This window comes from Herpailurus yagouaroundi, unplaced genomic scaffold, assembly GCF_014898765.1.
Source record: "Herpailurus yagouaroundi ecotype Mexico unplaced genomic scaffold, PumYag 182, whole genome shotgun sequence".
Taxonomy (NCBI): domain Eukaryota; kingdom Metazoa; phylum Chordata; class Mammalia; order Carnivora; family Felidae; genus Herpailurus; species Herpailurus yagouaroundi.
The window spans coordinates 38,294,599-38,320,224 of NW_024412413.1; the positions used below are offsets into that span (position 1 = coordinate 38,294,599).

The 25,626-nt window shown below is 39.9% G+C and overlaps 1 protein-coding gene across 1 annotated transcript in view; it reads left to right on the forward strand.

The window, feature by feature from the left end:
- The window catches only part of LIN7A (lin-7 cell polarity scaffold A), a 127,673-nt gene continuing 102,047 nt past the window's right edge, over nucleotides 1–25,626 (forward strand). Inside the window, exon 1 of the mRNA XM_040491335.1 lies at nucleotides 1–434. Within this exon, the coding sequence (XP_040347269.1) occupies nucleotides 353–434 (82 nt within the window). The 5' untranslated portion in view covers nucleotides 1–352. The remainder of the gene's footprint in view (nucleotides 435–25,626) is intronic.

Here is a 25,626-nt window from a genome sequence, read left to right on the forward strand (position 1 = left end):
ACCTACACTCTGACCATTTATATTTGAGTGGAAAGTTGAAAGCGAACACCACACCGGCTGCACCCATCCGGCGCTCGTTGGGGTGGCATAGCAAAGTTCTAGGGCAGAGCCTTCCTGCCCGGAGCCCGCGATGCAGCCGCCTTCCGATACCTGCTCAGCTTCACGCCGCAACTGAAGGTCCGCCCGCCGCGGAACAGTTGCGTCTCCATCTGGCTGCCAACCCACCCAAGCTTTCTTCTCCTCCACCACCACCACCTTCCCTCCTTCCCCCCCGCCTCCCCCTCCTTTCCGTCTTCCCTCTCCACCCCCGCCCCCAATCTCCTCCTCTTTTTCTCACTACAAGCGGTTGCTGATGCTGAAGCCGAGCGTCACTTCGGCTCCCACGGCAGACATGGCGACATTGACAGTGGTCCAGCCGCTCACTCTGGACAGAGGTAAGGGAGCGGCTCGCCCGCCAGCCCACTGCGTCCCCTCTGCCTGCCCCTCTGCCCCTGCCAACTCCCACCGGGACAGCCGGACGCGCTCGAGCAGGGGCTGCGGGGCGGGCGAAAACGAGCGTAGAAGGCGTTCGCGCCAGGAGCAGGACACTTTCTTCCCCTTTCTCTGCCCGCCACGTCCCCACTGCCCCCGCACGCTGCACTCGCCGGGCCGAGGGATGCCTTCGTCGGGCTCTGGCGCCCCCGCCGCCACTCCCAGCCCCTCGCCGGGTCGCCTAGGGGCCGCCGGCTTTGTTGGAGCTGAGGCGCAGGGACCGGTAGGCGCCCGGGCTCGGGGCTGGAGAGGGGCAGGGAGGAAGCTCGCCGTGCCGGGCGAGGGCGCCTGCAGCCGGAGACCAGGGAAGCCTGGCGAGAGAGCCGCCTGCTAGCCAGCGCGGCCCGGGGAAGGGGGGTGGGGGGGTGGGGAAGGGGAGGGGGGGGAGAAGGGGAGGGGGGGGGTCCAGGAGGGAGGAAGTTTGTCCGGGCGCCGGGGAGGACGAAGGTCGGTCCGGCTGCGGGTGCTCAGGCGGCCGCCCGGGGGCGGAGGAGGCGCACCCGGGGTGGCCTGTGCCGGGGCGCACGGCTGCCGGGCTGCGGCGGCGGGGAGTCGCCCTCGGCCGAAAGGGCAACGCGGGGCGCGGGCAGCAGTGGCCGGGCTAGGGGCGCAGCGTCGCTGCAGCGGAGCCCGACTCTGCTCGGCTTCGTGCTCCGAAGGTGGCCGGGGTGTCCTCTGCCCCCGCCACCCGCAGCTCTCCGGTGGTGGCAACTCAGTTTCTCCTGCCCCAGCCAGCCTGGTTTCTCTCCCAGCCCGGGCGCCAGCGCGATGCCGGGGCTGCGGAAGGCGCCGGGACGCTGCGCAGGCTGGGTTGAAATTCAACTCTTCTGACCCGCGACCCTCGGCGCCCTGCTCTCTGACTTGAATGGGGGAAGCAGTGTTTGCTTCCCCCCAGAGCCTTGCCAAGCCTAAGGCTAGAAGGCTCCGCTGCGCTGGGGGCCTCTCTGGAGCGCGCGTGCGAGGTTATACCTGCGCCTGTGTGTTCAGGTTTCCTTTCTGGCTTCCGACGTCTAGTTATGTTGGCGCTGGAGTCCCACGACGCCGCCGCAGCGGAGGACACCTGCTCGTCCCGGTCCGCAGCGGCCGGATTTAGGACCCTGGGCGGCCATTTGGAGATGGTGTGCTCAGTCGAAGATGATTTAGTCCGATGTGCCTCTAAAAATATTCTTCTAGCAGATTAAACTGGACTGTGGAGCAAAGCAAAAGAGCATCCTGCTGCGAGTACAGTGCAAAGCCGGTGAACTCAGTAGGGCTTTAATTTGGAGAGACTGAGGATGACTAACGCAATCTGTTGGCGCCAGAACAGATATTATGTGGTGCCCATAGCAACCTTACTTGGGGTAAGAGTTGAAAAATTAGCCAAAAAAAAAAAAAAAAAGTAATAATTGATTTTGTGTTGGAAAATGTTGATTTGCAAGTTAGTAAATTAATAACAGTACTTAAAGAGCTCAGAAATGCACTCTATAATCCATGAATGCACCCCAGTATCATCATCTATAGTAAGCAGGATAAATCCATTGCCACTAAGCGCCGAACAGATGGCGAGCTATTAGAAATTATAGATTTCCCATGAATTTCTGTTTTAATGTAATGGGCTCTTATATTGTCCCATTACTAAATCAGTCTTTAAACATCCCAAGTAAAACGACTACATTGGGAGAAAAAACAAACTCCAAGAAAACTGCATACCTGGGCAATTTTACATATTGCTACCGCTGAAAATATTTCACTTTTTGGATTTTATCCTGACCCTTAGATTCCTTACTCAGTTGTGGAGAAGAACTGCAGTCAGACCTAGATCTATTCTTAAAGTTTGTTCTTGTTCACAGCCAGACAGTACCTGTCCTTTCCAGTGTGATTAGGTCCATTTAGTAAGTAGCTCAAGAGGCAAAATGAGGCTGTGGATGTAACTGAATAAATTAACTAGAAGCTAACTGCAAAGTATGTAATTAACGGATGATGGGTTATTGACATCATTGCTGTGCATGAAGTCAAATATTTTTCCCATACCTTATTAAAATGTGATTAATTAATTGATTAATAGCATCATTAAACCAATGAAAGAAGGGGTTCTGAAAATGTTCCTACAAAAAAACCAAAGTCTTTTTAAAAAGGCAGCATAATAATATGTACATTGGACCCATCTAGTTATAACTGTCATACTTACATTGGATGGCTTGGTTAGCATCTTTGGGCATCAGTTCTTTTGGGGGGAGCAGGGGGGTTGTTTGTTTTGTTTTGTTTTGGTTTTTTTTGCTCCATAAGGAATTTAGATGAGATGATTCTGACACTGTGCAGCTTTAACAGTCTATAATTCGATTAGTTGCAATCAGAACTCAGTGTCTGGTCATCTACTGCAAGGTTTTCCAGATTACTCCCTCTCCCAGGTTGTTGCGGTGCCCTTTGATGTGCTTGGAGGTCACTCACTGATTTGGCCCTATCAAAGCATTTCTCATATGCTGATGATGTATCTGTCTCCTTACTGAATGGTGCTCCTTGAGGGAAGAGACCATTTCTAAAATCATCTCGGTATTCTCTGTGCCTGTCATAGTTCCTGATGCACAGTAGATCAAAAATTAATGTAAGTTAGTGTAAGTGAACTAAGGACTGCAGTGATTTAAGCAATGTTAAAAGATAGGGATTTAGTAGTGAACCAAGGTACAGTTCATAGATTCGCAATATTTTGGCCCTGGGAAAGATGGCAGGAAGAACACAGGCCAATGATTCTTAACCTTTCTTTTCCGTTGTGTGCTTGTTGGATTCCAATCAGTAACCATAGCTCACCAAAGTTATGATTAATAACCAAGAGGAGTTGGGGCAGGTGGGCAAAGGAGAAGAAGGAAAGAAGATGCTTGACCAGACCTTCCAAGGGCATCTCAGCAAACCTAAAGCATGAATCCATAGTTTGATTTTTTTCTAGCATCTTTCCTTTTCAAGTGAAAAATATTGAAGAAGCAATGATAAGTATTTTCAAGGTTACTCTACTAGTGAGTGGGACATTTTATGCTAAAATTTAGATTTTCTTGTTTGATGCCCTTTGGCACCATAAACTGATTTATCTGGAATCTTCAGGGCAAAGGTTTTAATTAAAGAAATCAAACCTACGATTGAAATTAAGATTTACTCCTCCCAGAATTTAAAAGATACTATCTGAAAGCAAGATGCTCAGAGGTCTGCACTAGCTTCTTGGATCTTATTTGGGAAGAAAGCCTTTGCCAAGATCAGACTGGGCCCTGGAAGGGATGAACAGAGTTACTTAAGGTTTTCACCACTCTGTGCATATTCCAAACTCTTTTCCACCTGTCATTAAGACCTCAGATTAACCCTGTGTAGGCCTCTGGGTGGCTATGAGCCAGAGTAGGCTCCTGTTCACTCTGGTCCCAGTACTTTGGATTCTTCACTAACCCATTGAGTGCCTGGTATAAGCCAGACCCTACTGTGGAATTGGTTAATACAGTGGTAAGCTAAACAGACATATTCTAGTCTCTGTGGCAATTAGAGCCCATGCGGGGAGAGAGATTAATACACACACATACACCCGCACACACACGTACACAATTTACTCATTCAATAAATATTCATTCCTTGAATGTATGTATCATATATGTGTGTGTGTGTGTATATATATATATATATATATATATATATATATGATAATAATATACTATAGAAATGCCAGAAACAAAGTTTCTGCTTTCCTGGTCCTTAAGAGTGTAGTGGGGGGTAATAGATAATAAATAAGGGATTAATTAATTCAGCAAATAAGTATTAAGTGTCAGCCTTATGGAAAGCACTGTTTTCAGGTTTGTGGCTAATGAACATAAGAGATAAAGTCTAATGGAGTTTATACACTAATGAGTGAGTCACGCACAGAACATATACACATAAAACTGTAAGTGCCACGAAGAAAAAATAAGACTGGGTCAGGGACAGTGGCAGGGGCTGCTGTTGTGCATATGATAGTCAAGAAAGGTCCTCCTTCCTAAATGGATGATGCTTGAGAAAAGATCCAAAGGAAATGAAGCAAACTTTGCAGATGTCTTGGGGAATGCACTCTGGAGAAGGAGGTCACGTGTGCAATCTGGGAAAACAAGGAAGTCAACGTGGAAATGGGAGCACAGGGAAGACTGGTGGAAAATGAATGTGTGAAGTTGGTGGCCAGGGGTCAGATGATGTATTTTATGATTAGGATTTTAGATTGGGGTTGAAAGCATGAAGTACTATGAAGACAATGGAAATGACAAAAGGATGGAGACTAATGGGGGAGGACCTATTTATTTAGATTGTGCTGGTCAAGGTAAGCTCCATGAGAAAGGAAAATTTAAACTGAGTTCTGATATATTAATAAGATTCTTAGGAACGGCATTCTGGATAATTCTGGATAAAGGGAAGAAGACCCTAAAAGCAACTAGTACGTGTATATCTTGACTACCATCCCATTAATACATCTATCACCAAACATATAATCAAAAAGAAAAATTACCAAGAAGTAATAGCACTCTAGGTATTCATCCTAGGATAGGAATATGGTTTCAAGTATACTAAGAGAAATCTATAGATCAGCTTTTGCTTCTTATTACTAGGCTAAAATATCATATAATTAAACTTTCAAAGGCATACCGAACACTGTAATTTACATGTCACTATGCATAAATCTACATGTCGAACCCAAGTGGTCGTAATATGAGATATAGTTGCTTTTAGTCTAGTATTTTATATTAGTGATATAGGAAGTAGTGCCTATAACTTACCCTTGTGGCAAAGAGGAGAGGCTGATAAGGAGATTAGTATGGAGTCTTCTCTGCCAGAGTTTAAGATGTTTATAGCAATTCTTCCCTACACCAGAGGTTAGTTTGCCCCATTATAATCTCTAAAACCAGGAATGACCTTCAGCTAAACTCAAGAGAACAAAGCAGGATGCAATCTACGATACTTAACACTTTTGTAACAACACAGGAATACTTCACTACATTCAAGACTCCATGGATTTAGGTACTTTCTTAAATATAGTAGTTCAGACTCTCCTTCACTCTCCATCTCAAGGTTGGAAAAGGAAATACAACAGAATTCTTCAAAATTTCACGTCTGTGTAACTTCTCCCTCTAACTTTAATCAGAGGGAGGTTTTTTTTTTTTAAATCATCATTCATAAACAAATAATACAAAACCAGGTCTTGGAGAAATAGGGATAAATAAAGCAATTGCTACGAGTAATTAAAATTATCTAATTTTAAATATTTGAGACTTTGTTAATGACACAATTGATAGTTTATAATCTGTATTAGGTGCCTATGTAAAATAAAATGTTGTCAGTCATCGAACTTTTTTCTGTGAGTTAAATACAACTGGGTTAAGTCACAAAAGTATAAATGGAAATCTTGATTCCTGGCTTCTAAAAAGAATTTTAATCTAAGATATTGATTAAACAAATCTTGATGTGTTTTCCCTTTTAAAAAAATAAAACTTTTAGTCCTTCAGAAATTCTAATATAAAACCTAAAACCAAGAGCTTATATTTTGTGGGTTTCAACCTTATGGGGGGGAAAAAAAACCGAAATTGAACGCAAATGAAAATCTCATGGGCACCACACTTTTCATGGAATTTGTGATACATTAAAATTTTTCTTTCTTTTCTTTTCACTTTTCAAGGCATGCAGAGCTTATTACTTTATATATCTCCCAATTCAAGCCTTGGGCAGCATATAGCTTTCTAATCGACTGTATTCACCAGTTTTTATAAAATCTATATTTGCCTGAAAATTGCTTTTGCTCACAGTCCAAAGGGACTTGCCCCTTTTCTCTCTCCTTACTATTTTTTTTAACATGAGGAGAGATTAAGAAAGGAAAATAAAAATTAAATTAGTTCAGGGTGCCTGAGTGGCTCAGCGGGTTAAGCATCTGACTCTAGATTTCAACTCAAGTGATGATTTCACGGTTCCACAGTTCTTGAGTTTGAGTCATGTGTCAGGCTCTGCACTGACAGTGTGGAGCCTGCTTGGGATTCTCTCTCTCCTTTCTCTCTGTGCCTCCCCCCCACCTTGTTCTATTTCTCTCTCAAAATAAGTAAATAAAAATTTAAAAAAGTAAGTTATTTCTTCTGTTGCTTTAAAGATGTATACCCCAGTGATCATGATTGTGGAGAAAAAAAGAAGAGGGGTTGACTATATACGGCTCTTGTCCTAAAACCTTCTCACAGCAGCAGCCAGAATGTTTTAGTCTACAAACATTAAGTGCTTGCTTGATTTCTCATGTTTTCTGTGAGCTTCACTACCCATTAAAAAAAATACTTTCACTGAACTTTTTTTTTTGGCAAATCAATGTTTGAGTCTTTCATTCTGCACTATATAGTTACAGAACTATGAGGGATCACAACTAGGACTTAACTATTAGTAAAGAAAAGGAAACATTGAGAGAGTAGCATCAAATGTATACTGGATCTTAGGGATGCAGTTCTAAGTGCAAAGCCAATAGAGAGTTCTTTTCTTAGTCTTGACATCTGTCGATTAGGATACAGTCTTCGTCAGATCAGAGACCATGCTGGATTTGTTTATGTAGAGCCCAACACATTGTTTGGCACATAGTTGGCACACCCTTAATATTTGTTGATTGAATGAGTGAATGCAATTGACCTAGCTGGACTCGTTATCATGGACACATTTTTAGTGCTTAAAAAACAAAGCCTTCCAACCTATAATAATATGAAAGGGATGACTACCTTACTTTATCACTTTGTTTCTATGCTTATGTGTAACAAACTCCTAAGAGTGACAGCTTTCCCCGGCCAAGAAAGGATGTGAAGTGATAGTATTGATATCATAGCCTACTTCCATTGCTCACCTCCACCCACTATTTTAACTTGTTATTTGAACCACATAAACTAAGGCCAAAATACAACTGAAAAGCAACCCCCATCCAAAAAAAAAAAAAAGTGTGTGTGTGTGTGTGTGTGTGTGTGTGTGTGTGTGTGTGTGTGTCTGTGTGTGAGGGGGAGAGGTCTAGCAGAATTTCCTCTACACACACACACAAACACACACAAGCTACACTGCCTCATCCTTTTTTAAAAAATTACAAATGGATGAATGAGAAAGCTGTGTCTTGATAAAGCAGTTAAAATGGATTTAATTTGAAATCACTCTGTGTTGGCAAGTGAGCACACATTTTAAAAGTCATATTGATTACATCAATGATTTACTAATGGTTTAAGTGATAGACAAGTTGTTTTATGATTGAATTTTACCACCGTTACGTGCTAGCTGAATTTGAAGACTGGTCTTATAAAACATAAATATGCCCAAGGATTACTTGCAAAAAAGTTATGTTGAATTGAAACTTATTTTGAAGTTATACTCGGATAGTTATCTGTATTGGACAGAAAACTATAGCTTCTTTTTTAAACTGATGGTAATTTCCCACAGAAATAATGTGGCTATTTCAGGTCCAGCCAGTTCTGCTATTTTTGTTTACTTGCTCAGTGTGGTGATAGTTCTGATATTTCAGTATAAAATCTGTGGTTTTTTTCCTACCAAAGAATTATCTGTAATCAAAAAAGGATAGGATAATGGGAATCCAAAGTGACAGTACAAGTTAAGCCCTCAATTTATACGGGGAAGAAAACCATTAAATTACAGCTGAATCTATTTAATAATAATAAAAGAGGTGGGGAATATGGCTGAGAGACTCCTGAAAGAGATCTTGGAGAAAAATTGGGGAAGAGCAGTAATTGCTGATGGACAAATATCCTGGGTTCCAAAAAGGTGAGAAAAGTGTCTTAGGAGACTACCGTTCAATCTACTGTTTTTTGCTTTCTGGCAAAAAAAGAAAAAAACTCTAATGATATTGATAAAAGAATGGGATATTGGTACTTATAAAAGAAAGTGGTGGTCCCACAGAGCCTACATGGGATCACTAAGAATAGATCTTGTCGAATTTCAAGTGTGTGCTATGGCCCTACCATCCTCATGACACCCATGACATCACAACTTTTATAGAAGCCTTGTAGAAAATGTAGAAATACGTCAAGTGGATGATTGCACTTTTGGATTTCTAGTGGTTGAAACACTACTACAAGGCAGTTTGCTTCTCTGTCCTATTCGACATTGTTACTGATATTTTGGATGAGAGTCCCTAGAAGATTTATGTAGGTGACATAGAACTAGGAGGAATAGCAAATTATCTGAGAAACCCTATCAATATTCTAAAATTATACCTAGCTGGAATAGCAGGTTACAATATAAGAGAAGAATATAGGGACAGTGAATATAGCCTTCATTCATTCATTCATTCATTCATTCATTCCACTGGGAAAAAAGGAGACAGCCTTGACTATTTATTGCTCTTGGTTAGACTGTCCAGTGAATACTGCCCCACTAGACTCCACTCAGTTACTTTGAAAACCACAGACGGGCCATGTCATCATGACTCAGTCCTGGGCTGGAGTTAGGGGTGGTGTCAAATGGCAAAGATGCATTCCACAGCCCACCTGCCTGATTTTGAAGCCCTGCTTTTCTGTTTACTAGCTCTGCAAACTTCCAAGGTTGCTAGACCGCTTTGAATCTCCATTGTCTTATCTGTAAAATGGCAAATGACAAAAATAGCGCTAACTCCATGAAATGTTGGCTTTAAATGAGCTAATATGTATGAAGTAGTTAGAATAGGTCATCCTAGGAACCACTCGACAATGATAATTATTTCTTCCTTGAGTCCTGGAAGTTCTGTACTCCCACCCTACTGCCAAGGGGCATAGACAGAAGATATTTCTTGTCTTCAGGCTATACTAAGAGGTAGAAATTATTTATTTTGGTATTCTCTAGAAGCAAGATGCATTTGGAAGTGCCTGGAGGTTGAAACCAAAAGTTTCCTCATTTGCCGACTTCCTCTCCCCAGATCACTTCTTTCTTGATGCTTAAATGACACTTTTCTTCATAATTCTATTGGAGTACTTACCACACAGGATTAACTTTTCTTTTTCTTTTACACTGCTGTCACCCTAACAACATAAGTTATTTACATCTATCTTTGTGTACCCGTTGCCTATCACAGTGTATTAAATAAATCACTGGTTTGTCTTCACATGTTGCATAGTTTTGTGGGGGGATAAGATTAGGTAAATGAGCTGGTGGCACAAGATGATAGCTTTTTATTCAAGAAAAATTCCCTACACCTATTCTGCCCAAAATTCAAATGAGTGCCTTCCAGGAATCAGTGAAAATCCTTTTACTGGATTATTGGAAATTATTCAACAAAAGTTGAATGACAAACTGGAAAAGCTACAGAATGACTTTAAGATTCAGTAATAGCTTAAGACAGGGATTTGAGTTTATGTAGATGTTCATTGTTTATGTTTGATTTGATTTATATGCAGATATCAAACAAATATGTATTAAATAGTTGACTGGGGAAAATACAACCGAAAACGACTTTTTAACTCCTTTTTAGGGCTATTTAATTGTTAGGCATCACAAAATGCTGAGAAACATACATGTGCCCCTCAGAGGTGTGAGCTCTGGTCCAGATGCCTGGGTTCAAATTCTACTTATCCTTGCCTCCTCCTTGGTATGTAAACTTGGCCTGTTGCTACCCTCTCTGTATTTGAGTTTTCACCTGTAAAATTGAAAATAGTATTTCTTTACCTCCTGAGATTGCTATAAAAATGAACTGGGAAAACATATGCAAGTGCTTAGAACTTCCAGGTCCATACAAGTGCTCAATACTGATTGATTATTCCCCACCTCTTCTCCCCAGGGCATGCATTTCCCCCAGTGCAATAAATGGGAAGTGCACAAGCTTCAGTTTCAGACACATAGAGATTTGAATTGCAATTCTGCCACTTACTATCCGTGGACACTTAAAATATTGCTTATTCTCTCCACATCTTAGTTCTCTCATTCTTAATGCAGGGATGACATTCACTTTGTGTGGGGATACAGTCCTTTGATTCTTCCTTCACTTAGTCATTCAAAGAGGAGTGAATGAGAGTCTACTTTGTGCCTGGTAGCAAGTCAAGGGCTAGAGGTAGAGCTTGCAGTCTAGGGAAGATGGACATTAAGCAGATGACTTATGATAACATAATTTAAGGATTATAATAATAGCTCACACATTGAGCATTTACTACATTACACTGCATCACATTACATAGACTACTACACAGCCAGGCGTTGCGCGTAGATCTCGTCTTTTTTTTTTTTTTTTAATGTTTATTTATTATTGAGAGACAGAGAGACACAGAGTGTGAGCAGCGGGGGGGTGGGGGGGGAGACACAGAATCTGAAGCAGGCTGTAGGCTCTGAGCTGTCAGCACAGAGCCCGATGCGGGGCTCGAACTCACTATCTGTGAGATCACGACCTGAGCTGAAGTCAGTCGCCCAACCAACTGAGCTACCCAGGTGCCCCACGCATAGATCTCTTCTTATTTCATTCCAGTTAGTCGTCAAAATGAGCCTTTGAGGCAGATGCTATTAGTATTTTGAAGATGTGGGAATTGGAGCCTTAAGAGGCTAAATAAAGTGATCGAGGCTCAGGCTGGTTTATTCTTGAGGCCTTCAGCTTACTCACTATGCTACACTGGAGAGCAAGGGCATAGGTGTGTAACAGGGTCTGTATCAAGCTTGGAGGAATTTGAACTTACTTCTAAGGGACAGAAGATGCAGAGGTGCTTGTAAAGTCTTCAGGAGACAAACAGACAGAAGGCACACCAGGAGAGCATGTGACCCTGGACTAAAGAGAAATGACTTTCTCCAATGCTCGCAAAAAGGACCTTATACTAATGTTGGTAAAGATTAACGTAAGTGATATTTAAAAAATTTTTTTTAACTTTTATTTTTATTTTTGAGAGACAGAGAGAGACAGAGCATGAATGCAGGAGGAGCAGAGAGAGAGAGGGAGACACAATGTGAAGCAGGTTCCAGGCTCTGAGCTGTGCAGCACGGAGCCCGACGCAAGGCTGGAACCCACAAACTGAGATCATGACCTGAGCCGAAGTCGGACGCTTAACCGACTGAGTCACCCATGCGACCCTAAGTGATCTATTTTACAAGTTTAGCACAATTATTATAAATTAGCAAGTGTTTAATAAATGGTTGTGCTTACTGTTGATTTCTTAATACTGAAGAGCAAAATACTCATAAATGCTAGTATCATGAAGTACTAGCAATATTCTGTTCCTTCCCATGTTGTGCCAGTGAACCAAGAGAAAATGACTGTGGCATTCAGATTACCTTTCAGTGACCTATATTGCATTGCCAAAATTTCTTTAATAGACATAGAATTTTGACAGGCTCTTATAAGCGAGTGATAATAGTGTCCCAAATCCCCTTTCCTTACAGTCCTTGCTTCTAAGTGGGATTAGTGAGAGGAATTTGGGAATATAGTAGGACCTAAATTTCAGACCCAAAGAAAATTGTGACTTCTTTTTCTTCTTCCAAATTAGCTTTAAATATCTTGAAGATCATAAATACTCTCTGCTTACTCATTATTATTAAAATGCATGCACTGAGGTTTTAATATGGATCCCAGTGGTCCAAGTAATGCTGTATTTGCTTAGCATTAAATGTGAAAGAGATGTTCCATCTAAATAAAACTTAACAAATAGCTGAAGTTTATTCCTTGAGGCCCCAAACTTACTAATTTTTAACCTAAAAATTCATTTACTTTCCTTCTTTGGTACAGTGTATGTTCTCCAGAAAGTGGGATTTTTATAAAGGAATTGTGGAAGATAAAACAAAGAAGTCAGTGAGGCTTAATGCACATAACTGAAGAAATGATGAGGTACTTTTTGGCTGGCTCAAAGGGAAATTCTGCGTCTCTCCTGCTTCTCAGACCTATTTTAGTTAGTTGAGGTTGACAGATAACCTGCCTCTGGATAAATGAACGATTCTGGATCACGTAGGCACTCATTTCTTCTGATGTCACACACTTTCCAAGCATTGCCAATTTGGCATCCAAATGATAACTGTAAATAGACAAATATTAAGTTGGGCATACATTATGGACTGACTGTGTCTCTCCCCTTCTTATTTGTATGTTGAAGCCCTGGTCCCCAAGATGATAATATTTGGACATGGGGACTTTGAAAGGTAATTAGATTTAGATGAGGTCATGAGCATGGAGCCCCAAGATGGGATTATTGCCCTTATAAGAAGACATCTGAGTTTTCTCTTCACTGATTGAGTATACACATCCAGAAGGCAGAGGCTGCAAGCCAGCAAGTGAACTGAAGGAACGGAATCTACTGGCACCTTGATCTTGAACGTCGCAGCCTCTAGAAATATGAGAAATAAATACCTTTTAAGCCACCTATTCTATGCTATTTTGTGATATCTAAGTCATTGCATTGACTATATTGACGATACCTATAGTCACTCTGAACTAAAACAGTGTAACATTCACCCCACGGTCTTGGCCTTAGCAACCCTCTGTCCTAGCAGCTAAACGAACTAGCCATAGGCAAGATGTGTTGTACATAGACACACACTAAAGCATGCCTAGTTTCCTACCTAATTCCATTTTCTCCCCTCTCCGGGTTTAGAAACCTCTGTTTTACATGTACTAACAAGTTTTCAAAGCGTCTTCTCTGGGATTGCTCTCCATTGTTTTCAGGGCTTGAAAAGAAAATACATTTCATTTATCTTTCTTAAAAGTTTCTCTGGAATATTTTTCAAGAGGAGATTTTCTATTTGCAAATTATATCTTTTCCAAATGTAAAGGATCGCTCACTAATGTTGTCTTATATTCAAATAATACTTTACCGATCTGTTATTGATGCAGGCCTTTGCTTATCTTGCTGTTACCTTCCTTTTTCTATCTGTGGTTGTAGGCCCTAGGGTGTATAGTATACGTCTTTAATTTAACATAGTTGTGCTTCAAACAATATACCTCGCTGCTCACTCCCATCTTTTGTGCTATTGTTGTGCCCATGTTGGAAACCAATGATTCACAGCTACTAATTTTGCTTTGAACCAGGGGTCACAGGCTATAGCCCCCCAATCCCATCCAGCCTATGAGCTAAGATTGTATTTTTTTTACATTTTTAAATGGTTAGAAAACTCAAAAGAATATTTTGATGGATGAAGATTCTATTAAATTCAAATTTCAGTGCCCATAAGTAAAGTTGTATGGGAACACATCCATGGTCATGCATTTACATTTTGTCCATGGCTGTTTTCTAGCTACAGAGGCAATGTTGAGAGTTGAGGAGCTGTGACAGACCATTTGGCCTATAAAGCCCACACTGCTTACTATCCGATTCTCTACAGAAAATGCTTGCTGACCTCTGATTTTAGAGCATTAAAAAAATAGAGAAGAGAACATGTGTTTTGTATTTACCTTCAATTTAAACATTTGAGCGTCTTCACCCTCAGCTTTTAGTCTTCTCAGTCTTAGTCACCTGTGTTCCAGAGGGTTCTTTCGTCTTGCTCTCTGCCTTCCCCCCAAGGGCAGACTGCTCTTGCTTGTTACTTGATACTTATTAGTCTAGGAGGTGGGGGGAGGAAAGGTTTCTCTGTTTTCCTGGCCCAGCCTCAGTCTCAGGAAGTCCCTATAACTAAGTCTCAAGAATGGGGCTTTCTCAGTGATAATGCCTGTCTTTGTTCTACAGACTAAAAATTGTGCCTTCATCATTGGAGGGTCTTATGTGGGAGAGTTCCTGGTGGTAGGGGATTTCTAATAGCATTTGCATAAGATCCTGGAACTAGGACTGTTTTTCCTCTTCTTTTTCCTTCCCCTCGTTGTGGAGGGTTTTTTTCTTTTACTTTCTCTTGGTTGTAATGGGTCTTCATTTCTGGTCCTCATCTTGGTCCATTCTTTCTCATGAGCTCCCAGTAAACATTTGTGGAAAAAAGCCAATGAATATTTGCCTGTGCTCATTCTCCCTCTCAGCTTGGAAGGGTTTCTATACCCTTGCAGCTACTGTTTTGCAAAGTTAACTCATCCTGTGTGAGCTATAATTCATACTAACCTAGTTGAATAAGGAATTGTGTTCCCAGTTGGGAAGACAGGCTTTGCAAGCTTTTTTACAGCCTAGTTAATTTTTGGTACTGATTTGCACATCTGAGTATCTATTAGGTTAGGTAGACTGTCTTTATGTTGTTAGTCATATTTCACATTAAAATCTAATTTAGAGACTAATTTGACTGAATCTGTAATATGGTAGACTGAGCTAACACAGAATCTCTCCCATTACAAGCATCAAGATGTGCCAGATAAAATCTAACAATTATAAAACTATCTATAGCTGAGATTGCAAGGGAGAAAGAATAATCTCCAGGTGCCAAAAATGAAAAGGGAGGTGAAGGCTAGAATGGTAGTGATTTTGAGCTGACATCTTGGTAGAAGTGAAGGGGAAGGGAGATGAAAAATGTGTCAAGTGGTTCTAGACTTAGAAATTCAGAACTGGGGGTGAGGTATTAGATATGCATTCCCATACCTTAACCTGTGTTACTAAGCTAGGATTCTAAATATACACTACGGAGTTGGTTTAGGAAATGTTCTCTCAAATTTACATAAAATGATTCTTAAGCTAGAACAAACTAGAGGAAGAAAATTGAAGACAGTACTCTTGAGAAACATCTAGCTATGCTGGTTTCTCATAAAACAAATAATCCCTGTCAGAGGTGCACTCACAGACATTAGAAACATATGAGAAGAGGGGCACCTGGGTGGCTCTGTTGGTTAAGCATTTGACTCTTGATTTCAGCTCAGCTCATGATCCCAGGGTCATGGGATCAAGCCCTGCATCAGGCTCCTTGCTGAGCTTGGAGCTGCTTGAGATTCTCTAGATTGCTCCCTTGGCCTTTCTGCCCCGCTCGTGCACGCTCTCCCTCTCTTTCTCTCTCTCTCTAAAAATAGCTAGCTAGCTAGCTAGATAAATAAATAAACAAATAAATAAATAAATAAATAGAAACATGTGAGAAGAAACTAGAACCTTGGACTGAGTCAGTAGTCATGGCAAATCATTAAGTGAATAAACCCTGCATTTCTGGCAGAGGGAACAGAAATTCGCAGAGAATAAGGTGTGTCTGAAAAATGAAAACAAGTTGATGTAGGAAAAAAAAATCAGAAAGAGACTATAAAATTAGCAATTTATAATTATTTTAAAAGTGTAGTTTAGAAGAATGGAAACTAAAAGGAAGGAATGTGGCCCTGAAAAAGTAATAGGTATGTTTGAGAAACATAATTGAAAAATATGAGAAGAGAATACTGAAAGAAGATTGTTTTAAAAATAAAATGACATTAAGTGATATTAAAGTTCTGAAAAATTTGAAAACTTTTACTTATAAGACCATTATTGTGCATTCACATACAGGAAAAAAATTACTTACATAGGAACCTTTTCACTTTATCTGATGTTATTAGGCTCAATTAGAAATTACTGGGGAATCTGAAAGGAAGTTCTTGTGGGTTACATATTAAACAAGCCAGGTACTGGGGGTGAGCCTATGTTCAGTTTTGGTTTTCTGAGTATTAATCTGGTCATGCCATCCCTAGCGTTAAACTCTTCGGTGACTTCCCTTTGTCCAACATTCTTGCTATGTTTTATATGTTCTTAATTTTATTAATTGAGCATATGCCAAATATTTTATTCTGCACGACCTTTCCCTTTTGCTCTACGTCCCCAATGCCTGGAACAGTCCGGTACATTGTAGGTGTTTAATAAATAGTTGTTGAATGAACAGATAAACTCAAGGTCTTGGCAATGTTGTGCTTTGTGGGAAAGTTCTTCCAGTCCACCTCTTCCCTTTTCCTGGCAAGAAATCTTTTCTTGTTCTCTCAGCCTTGTTTCCATCCCTGTTTTGTGCTTCCAGAGCACCTTATAATGCCCGGTTATCACTCAATCATTCACTTAACAGATGGTTTTTGTGTGCTTGCTATGTCCCATTGCCTTCCTAGGCCCTGGGAATGCAGTCCAAAACAACAGATCATCCCAAGTCTTATGAAGTTTATATTCCAGTGAGGTTGGGGTGGGAAGGGACAGACAAGAAGTACGTAAACAAGTAAATACACAGTATTGCATTTAATTGTAAGTAACCTGAGGAAACATGAAGCAAGCTAAGGGGGAATGAGAGAGCCGAGGAACTAGGAGTGGCTCCTTTACATAGGAGACCACGGAGGTCCTCATGCATTAGATGTTTTTAAAGAGAATGAGGCATTGGCCCTGAGGACTCCTGGGGGAAAGTGGTCCAGTTACAGGGAAAAGTAAGGGTAAATGCCTTGAGGCACTAATGTTCTAAAAGTATTGTGGGACAGCAATGAGTCCAGTGTGGTTGGAGCAGGGTGAACAAGGGGAAGGGTGAACAAGATGAAGTCAGAGAGGGACTTGTTTGTTTGTTTGTTTGTTTGTTTTTAGTGATGTTTTATCAACCACTGGGATGGGCTTGGCCGAGGGGGAAGGGGATGGGTGTGGCTTCTGCCTTGCACGTGGTCAAAGGAGCACCCCGAGTTGAAGGTGTAGCCCCAGGACCAGCCGCGAGATGGCGCCAGGCTGCACTGGCCACTTGAGAATGTGTGGCCCCCGGCTGGGAGATGGGAGGCCGCCAGTGATTCTAGGGGACTCCAGGACCAGCCCTCTACAAGGCTGGTGGGCCTAAACTCCTTTCCTCAAGCCTCAGAGGGGGTTCGCTCCACTTAAGGGATCCCGGTCCCCAGTTCTGGAATCCGTTTGAGGTACAGTTCGGTGGTCACAGCCTGGGACTGGGTCCAGCTCAGCCAACGCAGCAGAAGGTCAGCATCACCCAGCTCCTTTACGTGCTGCTCGGAGGGTCACTGTAGGGAGGGACCCACACAGCCCAGTCCCTACGACTGTGGCTGCTGAGGGCCACGTTGGCCACCTCCTGGAAGAGGGCATGTAAGTTTTCCTGGAGATGAGCCAAGCACTGGAGGGAGGCCACTGTGCCCACGGACTGGCTGAGGCTGAGGCTTGCTATTTTAGGGCTTTGGTTTTTATCCCTAAGGTATCAAAGCCACGGGAGGGATTTTAGTTCGAACAAGGTCTCTGCTATGTTAACCATAGAGGGTAGAGTAGAAAGGGAGATTAGTTAGAAAGTAATGAAAGGATCTAGAAGAGAGATGATGGTGTTTGGGATCTGGGTAGTAAAAACTGTGATAGGTGGTCAAATTCTGAATACATTGGAACGTTGAGCCAGCAGGATTTGATGAGAGATTGAATGGAGAGTGTGAGAGAAACCAAGTAGGCGAGGATGAATCAGGCCTCTGGCCTGAGTATCTGGAAAGAGTGAGGCTTCAATTTACTGAGATTGGAAAGACAACAGAAGAGCAGAGCAGAAGAGGTTATTCCGGGAGGAGTGTAAATTTGGACACACAAATGAAGAGTTTGAGTTGGCAGCTGTATATAAAATTCTGGAACTAAAGGGAAAAGTTCAGGATGGAAATGTGAATAGGGGAATTATTAACATATAGATAGTATTTAAATCCATCTGGAGGATGAAAAGATGAAGGTTGTTGACTCGGCTCTGGGCAACTCCAACATTTAAGGGTGGAGAAGATGAGGCACCAGCACCAGCTGGGGAGGAAAACCAAAAGAAGATGGTGATCAGAGTTCAAGAAAATGTGTTTAGGAAGATGACAAGGATTATTTGTGTGGAATGATACTAGGTGAGGGGAGATGCCATTTGGAAATTGACCATTGTGTCTACCCGTGTGGACGTCATTGGTGGTTCTGACATTTTGGTGAAAAACAGGTGAAGGCTTCATTGGAACAACTACAACAGGGAATGGAAGCAGATATTTTAAAGCCAGAGTGAATTATTTTTTGGAGAACTTTTGCTTTCAGAAGTAGCAGACACATCATAGAGTAGTTGAAGGAAGAGATAATACTCAACGTGCTTACAGTGCCTGTGTCTGTAAGAATGGTAAGAACCGTACGTTGTGGTTAACAGTTATGTCCATCTTGTTGACTCCTTTTTGCTTACCATAATACCTGACCTAAGTGAGATGTAGAAGTACAAACAGACAGGTACAATTTAGCTAAAATTGCAACCCCAAATTTGTTATCATTTAGAAGTATTTTCAATTGATGCTGCTTTTTCAGAATATGTATTTTGACAGTGGTAAAAAAAAAATGAAGTGATCACAGATAATATGATTATTCCACATTTACTCCCCAATTCTCCAGCTGACGTAATTGTGCGAACACTGCATACCACCTTTATTTCGGAAAAACCATGCAATGTGACAGATTAATTTGCTTAAAATATTCAGGACAGGTAGCTTTAATTATCTGTAGCAGAGTTTTTCAAACCATGGAGAAAAGAAAGTAAATCTATTTTTCTTCAATAAAGTAGACTTTGATTTAGGTTTGGAGAGTCTTTAAGGAGTACAGTAGTTGTATGTGAAAGGTTGATTTATTGCTAAGTGATGGTACACATTTATTTAATGAAACGCATTTATTTTATATGAGAATGGTCAATTGTTGTACTATAGATCTGACATCTAGGAAAGCCTGACATCTAGGAAACTACAGAAATGAATGAAGTCACAAAAGATAAGATGAAATATCTAGGTGCAGATAGATAGGGGTGCTTAGCTTTGATGGATAGTCAAGAGTGTTTGAAAGTTTTAAATTTTTTTTTTTAACGTTTATTTATTTTTGAGACAGAGAGAGACAGAGCATGAACGGGGGAGGGGCAGAGAGAGAGGGAGACACGGAATCGGAAACAGGCTCCAGGCTCTGAGCCATCAGCCCAGAGCCCGACGCGGGGCTCGAACTCAAGGACCGCGAGATCGTGACCTGGCTGAAGTCGGCCGCTTAACCGACTGCGCCACCCAGGCGCCCCTGTTTGAAAGTTTTAAGCAGGGAAGTGAAATGATCTGAGCTGTGTATTTATTAACTAATATGAAAATTGGTTGCAGGATTGAAATGTATGGAGAAGAGCAGTGTTTTACAAACACAACTCTGAGAGATTTTATTGGATGCTCCTTGAAAAAGTTCCATGGTGAAACAAATAAGGAAATACCAGGTTTCCAAACACTGGATTAAACAGATTTAAAGATGTTTCTTTAATGTAGTCTCTGACGGGCTTTGTGAATCTCCCAAGTCGAATGCACATCATAGAACTCTTTGTTCAAGTACTCCATTTTTCTTTGGAACAGTTTGACAGTTTGGGGCTGTATTATCACTGTGATCTGGATGACCCAACCTGAACTTGAGGAGGAATTATAGGAATGGGAAGGAAGGGACAATAATGAGCATGCCTTATTGACTAATAGGTGGTGAAAATAGGGAAAGGAAAAAGCCAGAAGAGAAACATCTTGGTCCCCAAAGCTGAATGAGTTTAGCTTTGAGCTTTGAGATGCTGGGGGAACAACGAAGTATAAACCAGGGCTTTGACCTGGGAAGGGTTCAAGACTGGAAAGATTTCAGAAGCACAGACACCTGGAGAATAATGGGAATGATTAGAGCATGAATTAAGGATATTGAAGAAATAATAGCTGCTGCTATTTTTTTTTTTCCAGGAAAACTGCAGGGTAGAGCAAAAAAGACTAGTTTTAGAAGAGATGTGGCAACAAGTACTTTAAAATAAATACTTTTTTTTAGTATATGACTGCATCATTTTCAATGTTCAGACTGAAATATAAAAAAAAAAACAACCAATGTAAAAAATGTTTTTCTGCTCAGCATATTAATTCACCATGGCAGGAAAGTGTGATGCCTCCTTCAGAAATCCTAACATACTCAGCATACTTGGGCACTCAGTGTTTTGTGACAAGTCAGGAATTCCTCACTCTTTTAGCTTTGTCATCTTTCCTGTAAGTATTGATGGCGATCCATCAGTGGTATCCACATCAGGATAACAGTACTAGGTTCCTGTCTCCTCTCCTTGACATGCTCAGAAGTCTACGTTCTGGGCTTTCTGGAGAGCCATCGTTCTCAAAGAAGCATTTGTCTTTAGAACCGTGCATGTCAGCAATTGCAGGTGTATCAGGGAAAGTGTAGGAATTTACTGACTGGCAGAAAAGCTGACAGAGCGCCACCACCTGAAACAAAACCTTTAAAAAATTCAGAAATCTGAAATTAAATGAAATATAACGCACTATGTCCTTTGTTGTATGAATATCCTTTATGTAATTGGGTCTCCCTGCATTTATGATCAGAAAGAAATGGATGTAGGAAAACATGTAAATGCATTTTCAAGGTCAGGATGTGGAGTTTGGAAGAAAAATATCGAGCAGACGGTAAGCTCATAGGAAAATTAAGTCAGCCAGCTCTCCCCAGATGGTCACCTTTATACTGTTTTTGTAGCTTGTGAATTAGGCACCTGTGTTTTCTTCAACTCACTCCCTGCCATGTGATTTCTTGCATTTGACATTTTAATTGAAAATAAAAACAATAAATCCTGATTTTTTTCACCAAAAAAAAACCCTTATGTTTTTTACTCTTATTTTTGCTTGGAATGAAGTAACATATTCATATTTGGGGATTCTTAGAATGCTTGTTTGAATTTTATAATTCAAATTGTATGATATGATAATAAAAATGCAAGTATAGTGGTTTGGCACACATAAAGGTTTTCTTTTTTGCATTTTTCAGGAGACTGGCTTGAGTAACTTTTAGGATCTGTTCAATTTCAAAATATATATTACATCTTTTCTATAGCCTGCATTTTTGAAGTAGATCAATGATGTATGATACAGATAGCCATATAGATTTCATACCTAATTGAATTTAAAATGTTCTTGAATGTGATAGTCACGCGTTCTACTGCACACATCATCTACCCCATGCTTGAGAAGAACATAATATCTTGAAATAAACAATGATTTTCAGGTAAACAATGTACTTTTCTCAGTCACTGCTTTCAAACTTCTATGGCATTTGAACTGGCATTCTGTTATTGAAATGTCAGGTAAAGATAGTAAGGCTACTTCTATCAGTGCCTAATAAACCAACACAATGATTTCTTTTGCATTAATAAGTGTTAATATTGAGATGCATGTAAAAGAAAAGTGATTCCTCAGAGATGCCTATTACTTTTTTCTCTTTCTGTTAGAGATACCTTTGATCAATGTAACGGGAAAATAAATGTGCCTAAAGCATTAGTAAAATGTGATGAAGTACTTATTTGCACGTGAGTTAAGGTGCTCAGTGTATGTACAAGTAAAGATAAGATAAAACTACTCAGTAAATTATGGCAGGAGTGGTTTAATACCACTTGAAAAACAAATGCCTTTCAAATTAAACTTGTTCATGTGTGAGTAATTTGTCTTGCATTAAAAAAAAGAGAGAGAGGGAGGGAGAGAGAATCCATGGTCAGATTTAAGGATTGGAATCTTGTTCCAAAGATAAAGTTAAGCTTATTTTATTTAATATTCTCTCAAATGGAACAAAACCAAGTTATTTACTATAAATTTGATACCTTGTTGAGTAAGTCATTTCAGGTTTATTGCATTTGCCTGTTTATTTTAGTTAATTAGATCCTAATGACTCATGAATTAGAAAAGGTACAAGTATAATTTTAAGGACATCTAGTGGTCTGTGGGATTAAATTTTTTCATCTGACAAAATATTAAATTACTATTTAATCTAATATGAGCTTGTAGCATCTGTTTTTATGCAATTATGTTACTTGTGAATTTAAACATTAACTCCTCATGCTGTCTACAACTCAACGTCCCAATTCATCTCATAGAACTTCCTTAAAATTACATTTAAAAAAGTTTCTGATACATTTTCATGTACACACAGATTGAATTATTGTTATAGAGTCAGTAAACAGCCTTTTGAACAACAGTGTGTGTTGAATAGCATTAAGCAATTCAACCCAACTCCAAATATTTCCTCTACCCTCTGGACAGGTATTTTGTTTTGGCTCACTTATTTATTCTGTAAATACTTAATGAGTACCTGTCGTGTTACAAACTTTAAGCTAGGCATGGACGTCAAAGCAAAACAAAAAGCAATCATGGTTCTTGTTCTCATGAAGCTTACAATCTACAGGAAGGAGAAAGTAGCCAAATAATTATGGGGATAAATGTAAAGTTCAAATAATGGTAAATGCTAGGAAGCAAAGATAGATGGTACTATGAAAGAATGAAGGCACTTGGTAGGCATTTAATAGTAGGCACTTAATATTTGTTGGCTGGATTAATGAAAGAATAACTGAAGGAAAGGGATAACATAGAGACTTCTCTTAGAGAAAACTTCCCTGAGGAAGGTATATTTGATCTGAGATCTGACGCCTGAATAAGCCTTCACTTGGTAAAGATTGTAGGAGAGGGGGTCTAAAACAAAAATGAAAATAAGGCCTTGGTGGCAAGATAGAACATGCCAGATAAAGAAGAATGAGCCTGTAATAAAAGTTCAAAATAGCCAGAGTGGGTGGTCTTTATTCACAGACAACATGACTGTCTATGTAGGAAATCCTACACAATCTACCAAAAAAGCTACTAAAATGAATAGATTTTTATAAGGTGAGAAAATATACAGTTAACATTAAACTATCAATTGTATTTCTACAGAGTAACAATGAGCAATTAGAAACTAAAAAAAGAAACAGTAATATTTACAACAGCATCAAAACCATGAAATATTTAGAGTCAAGTGTAACAAAATATGTGCAAGAACTATATACTAAAACCTATAAAACACTGCTGAAAGAAATTAAAGATTTAAGTAAATGGAATCACATGCCATATTTATGGTATTGGAATACTCAGTATTGTAGGGATGTTAGTTTTTCCTATACTGTTACAAAACTTCAAGACAATCCCAGTGAAAATGTCAGCAGTCTCTTGTTTAAAAAAGAGAAAAATTAACAAGCGAATTATAAAATTTTCATGAAACTGCAGAGGGTATAGAATAGCAAACTTGAAAAGCAGAAATAAAGTTGGAAGATTTATAGTACTCCTTTATTTCAAAACTTATTCTAAAGGTATAATAATCAAGAAAGGGCGGTATTAGTTTAAGTATTGATATATAGATCAATGGAATAGAATAGAGCTTAGAAATAGGCTCGCATTGGGGCGCCTGGCTGGCTCAGTCGGTCTGACTTTGGCTCTGGTCATGATCTCCTGGTTTGTGGGTTTCAGCCCTGCATCGGACTCTGTGCTGACAGCTCAGAGCCTGGGGCCTGCTTTGGATTTTGTGTCTCCCGCTCTCTCTGCTCCCCCCCCCATGCTGTCTCTCTCAAAAATAAATAAACATTAAAAAAATTAAAAAATAAAAAAGGCTCACAAATACATAGTCAATTGATATTCAATATTTATGCTCAGAAACTCAATGAGGAATGGGTAGGCCTTTCAATAAATGGTACTATACAAATTGGGTACCTGTATGAACTATATCTGTGGTGCCATATTAAAAAATCAACTCAAAATGGGCCATAAATATAAATGTAAGACCTAAAACCATATTATTTTAAAAGAACGTATAATAGAAAATCTTTAAGACTTTGGGTTAAGCCAAGATTTCTTAGATTGACTGTAAAACGCATGAGCCATAATAGAAAAGAGTGCCAAATCTAAAATGATTGGTTTTCAAAAAAATGAAAAACAAAATAATTCGTTTTCAAAAGAGATTAAGCAAAATAAAAGCCAAGGAATAAGAGAAAATATTTGTAAAATATATCTGATAAAGGATTTTGTCTAGAATATATAAAGAACTCTTAAAATTCAATAAAAGAAAAGAAATGACCCAATTTAAAATAAAAGATCTGAATAGACACTGCACCAAAGAAGATATATAAGTGGACCCAAGTAAGCATCTGAAAAGATATTCAATACCATTAGTATTTAGGGAAAAGCAAATTAAAACTACACTAAAGATACTCATATTAGGATTTTTTTAATAGTCCTTATTTCTGTGTATGATTTTTTTTTTAAAGGTAAACTGTACCGTGCATGATTATTGTCTCAGTTACAGACAGGATAGAAATGGTTCTTCTCTCATACGAGATCTCTTATGTAGTCTCCATGCCTTCCATCCTCTTTCTCTAGTAGTTACCTTTCATTTGATAATAAACACTCATCTTCCCCAAATTATCCCTGTCCAAAACCTCAGCCAAATCATATTGTGTCCTTTGACCCCAGTTTCCTCAAATGTAAGATGTAGAGTTTGGAACATTAAGTCTCTTCCAACCCTGTGATACTAGTTTACTCTCCTAAAATTGAGACAACTTTTTGATAAAAATCAAGCAAAAATAGCCTCCTTCAGTTACATTTGCCATATCTATGCTATGAATAGATGCAGATAGATATCTAATTCTGGTAAGACCTACTCCTCGTACAATTGTGCATTTTAAAACCATAGCATTTATTTTGATTATTTTTCATAACCCTTTCCCCTGAGGCAAATTCTTACTTTAACTCTCATTACTGATCTATCTGAATTCCACCCCCCCCCCCAAAAAAATGAATAGTGATAGAGTAGACACGTGAGTATTGATTTTAGGAAATGTTGGATTCATTTAAAAAAATTTTTTTAATGTTTATTTGCTTTTTGAGAGAAGTAGAGAGAGGCAGAGGCATGAGCGGGGGGAGAGTCAGAGAGAGGGAGACACAGAATCTGAAGCAGGCTCCAGGCTCTGAGCTGTCAGCACAGAGCCGGGTGCGGGGCTGGAACTCACGGACCACGAGACCATGACCTGAGCCGAAGTCAGACGCTTAACCCACTGAGCCTCCCAGGAGACGCTGGACTCATTCTTATAATTGGTACACATTTCTGTATACAGCAAGCTATTTTTAATTAGAACTCCAGGACAAAAGCAAGTCTGAACAATTTCAATTAAGTATTGAAAAGGATAGTGGAAACAGATCTGCCCTGGGATTCAGAGTATCTTAGTTTTGGTTCTGGCTTTATCACTATTTCACACTACTTAGAAGTACTCAACCTTTAGATCATGGACAAGTAAGGTTTTGGTTTCCTCATCTTTAAATTTATGGAGTCTAATTTGATTACCACTAGGGTACCTTCCATTTGGATAGTTGATTGCTTCTATTCAGATTTATTACTTTCAGGCACATAGGAAAATTTAAATTAGGCTCACTGTCTATCGAGAGCACTTTTAAATAACTCATTTTCTTTTACTGTCTTATATTTACTGTTTGTTTACCTGGTGGCAGGGTATTCTATAACCTCCTTTTCTTCGAAA